At 42.0% G+C, this 2,978-nt stretch overlaps 1 protein-coding gene across 1 annotated transcript in view; it reads right to left on the bottom strand.

The window, feature by feature from the left end:
- NUSAP1 (nucleolar and spindle associated protein 1) overlaps positions 1–2,744 on the bottom strand; it is a 33,030-nt gene extending 30,286 nt beyond the window's left edge. Inside the window, exon 1 of the mRNA XM_082617763.1 lies at positions 2,557–2,744. Within this exon, the coding sequence (XP_082473889.1) occupies positions 2,557–2,649 (93 nt within the window). The 5' untranslated portion in view covers positions 2,650–2,744. The remainder of the gene's footprint in view (positions 1–2,556) is intronic.
- Positions 2,745–2,978: the final 234 nt, after the last annotated feature.

Below are 2,978 nucleotides of genomic sequence, written 5' to 3' on the forward strand. Positions count from 1 at the left end.
GGCCATAAAATAAATCTTAGTAACTGACTCCTTCATTTTGCCTTACTATTAAGAGTAGTGTCTCACTATTATATATAGAATGGATAAACAACAAGGTCCTACTGTATAGCACAGGGAACTATGTTCAGTATCCTATGATAAACTATAATGGAAAAGAATATGAAAAAGAATATATATATATGTATAACTGAGTCACTTTGCTATACAGCAGAAATTAACTCAACATTGTAAATCAACTATACTTTAATAAATTTTTTTTTAAAAAAGAGTAGTGTCTCAAAAGAAAGTTAATATTTTCTCTTCTAAATTTATTTTGAATGTTATCATACTAGTGAAATTTACTTAAATCTTATTAAGTTTTTTAAATAATCAAATCTTGATAATTTCTTAGAGCAATTTATTCAATTTTTTTGCTATGCACTTAGAATTTTAAAAAGGCAATTGATTTAACGAGCTCTGAAGCTGTACCAACTGTAACTTAAAACATTTTAATTATGGAAGATTTCAAATGTGTACAATGAACCCCCATGTATCTATCACCCAATTTCAACAGTTATCAACATTGTGCTGTTCTTACTTCATCTAGTTCCCCCTCTTTTTCCTGGAGTATTTTATAGCAGATCCCAGGCATCATAACATTTTACCTGTAAATATCTGGCTAAGAGGTAAGGACTTTAAAAAAAAAAAAAAAGCATAACCACAATACCACCATCATATGCAACAAAATTAACAATACCTTAATATAATTTAATACCTAGTCCAAGTTTAATTTTCTCCCATCATCTCAAAGTTGTCTTTTTGTAGTTGGTTATTAGAATGCCTCGTATAGTCAAATTTGTCTGGGAAAGAGCACCTCTAACAGATATTTGTTGACACCTACTATGCACCAGATGTTGTATGCTAGGCAAGCAATGAGGTCTGTAGTGACACAAAATACTGTACTACACCACTTATATGAAAACAGGTGATTAAATGGCTACCCCAGATCAGGTTCTTCAAGAGACAATGACAGGTGGGATTTTCAGAAGAAGATCGAAGTTGCAACAGCTCTTCAGATATTCAAAAGGTTGCGGGGCCTTAATGTTAGAGCGCCGAACTCAAGTAGGAAACCTCCATAGTAACAAAGGAGCTACCCTCTGGTGCATTGTTCCAGCGCTGCCAAGAAGCAGTTGTAAATAGTAGTTCTGAATAAGTATCCAACGCCTCCCAAATAAAATGTACTGCACTTAGCGCTGTAAAGACTTCCAGGGTGGACGGATGAGATCCCTGTTCAAGGAACTTAACGTTTAGTAGAGAACGTATCTACACAAATAACCACAGTGCCAGGTGGAAGCCTGCAAGTGCTCAGAAAAAGTACTTGGAATTATACTGCCTTAAAGGCGCAGAGGGTTCCTAGGATTACTGGGGTGGTGGACCTGTGGCCAAGGGAATGAAGAGGAGGGGACGAGGTGCCAGGTCCGTGATGACATTTCAGTTGGACTGTGACGAGTAATTGGAAATTATTCATGCAGATAAAGAAGAGGGAGAGAGAAGGGGATTTGAGGTCAAAGGATTAAAATTAGCAAAGGCAGAAAGATGGACAAAGGTGCCAAGTGTTCAGGCACCAGTACAGTCTGGATGCTGCCTTAGATAAAAGATTCCAGCCAGATTGCAAAAAAAATTTAAGAGATTTAAACCAAGGAATTAAGATTTTGTTTATGAAGTATTGAGGAGCCATTAAATACTATAGCTCAGAAATATCTCCAAAGAGAGCCCTTTATCATTCAGCACCAACAGGTGCATGGGCCCTGATTATTTTGTTTAAACCACTTAAAAACATTGGTGAGGACTGATTTAGGTATTCACTCCGTGTAAATATCACAGCTTGCAGAACAAAACTCCAGGGTATACGTTAATATTATGTGGGAAAATAAAATATAGAGAACCCCAGTCCCGAATTGAACCCTCACATTTCCCCCCAAACGTTTTGAAGTCTCAAAGACCTCACCGGTTTCGAATAAGAACACTACCACAGTAGTGATCAATAGAGGAACGATCCGACTAAATCAGGGCTGAGTTGTAAAAACTTATCCACGGGGGAGGTCCCCTAAAAGTCATCCTTTCTTCCAGGTCCCCCATTTAAGTAGCAGATTTGGGGCGCTGTTACCGTTTACAGAAATGTTAGCTGTTTGGAGTTTTCCAAAAGCCAAGGCAATTATTTCCGCGACAGCCTAACAATTAATCGGCATTTAGATGCAGCATTCCTTTAGCTCTCTGGGCCTCCGTTTCCTAACTGATGCCCTGGTAAGTATAACAGAGTACTCCCAATAAAACGAAACCAAACAAACCCTTTTGGAGTCGGTGTCTTTGTGAGTCCCCAGGAAAGTCAGCCTCAACATAAGGTGAAAACTATGGCTCCCTCTCGGTTTTGCAGAGTTAGTGGGACCCTTCTGTGAACCAAATCTACCGCCCCCGGGCCGGGACAGCAGCCTCAGCCTTTGGAATTCCCGCTCGGTCCCCTCCCACCCCGTCTCGTAGAGGCCGCTCGTCCTACCCCACCCGCCACTTGCCCCGTACCCTCAGGTTAGCCCGGAGGCCCAGACTCTTGGCCAAGTTCTGCAGGTCACTGTACTTGAAGGAGTCCAGCTCCTCCAGGGAGGGGACGGTCATGGCGAACTGCAATCCAGGCGACCACGCAGAGGATCGGTGCTCCACTCCCAAAAGCGCCTTTCAAAACTGGCGCCGCTCTAAGCGTTGACCAAACTCAATGTTACAGAGTTTAAATTGAGAAAGCAGCACTTCCATTGGTTAAAAATACCTCAAAGGCGGGGTCTCCTGGTGTTGACCAATAGAAAGGCAGACTTCCCCTCCACCAGACGCAAGTTCTTCACCATCCCTCACCAACACGAAGGCGCCAAAAGGCGTGTCCGGGCAACGAGTGGGCGGCAGAGCCCCACCCGGCTCACATTGTCCAGTGAGGACCCAGGAACCAAGCTTGG

Source organism: Mesoplodon mirus, assembly GCF_964341445.2.
Source record: "Mesoplodon mirus genome assembly, chromosome: 4".
Classification (NCBI taxonomy): Eukaryota; Metazoa; Chordata; class Mammalia; order Artiodactyla; family Ziphiidae; genus Mesoplodon; species Mesoplodon mirus.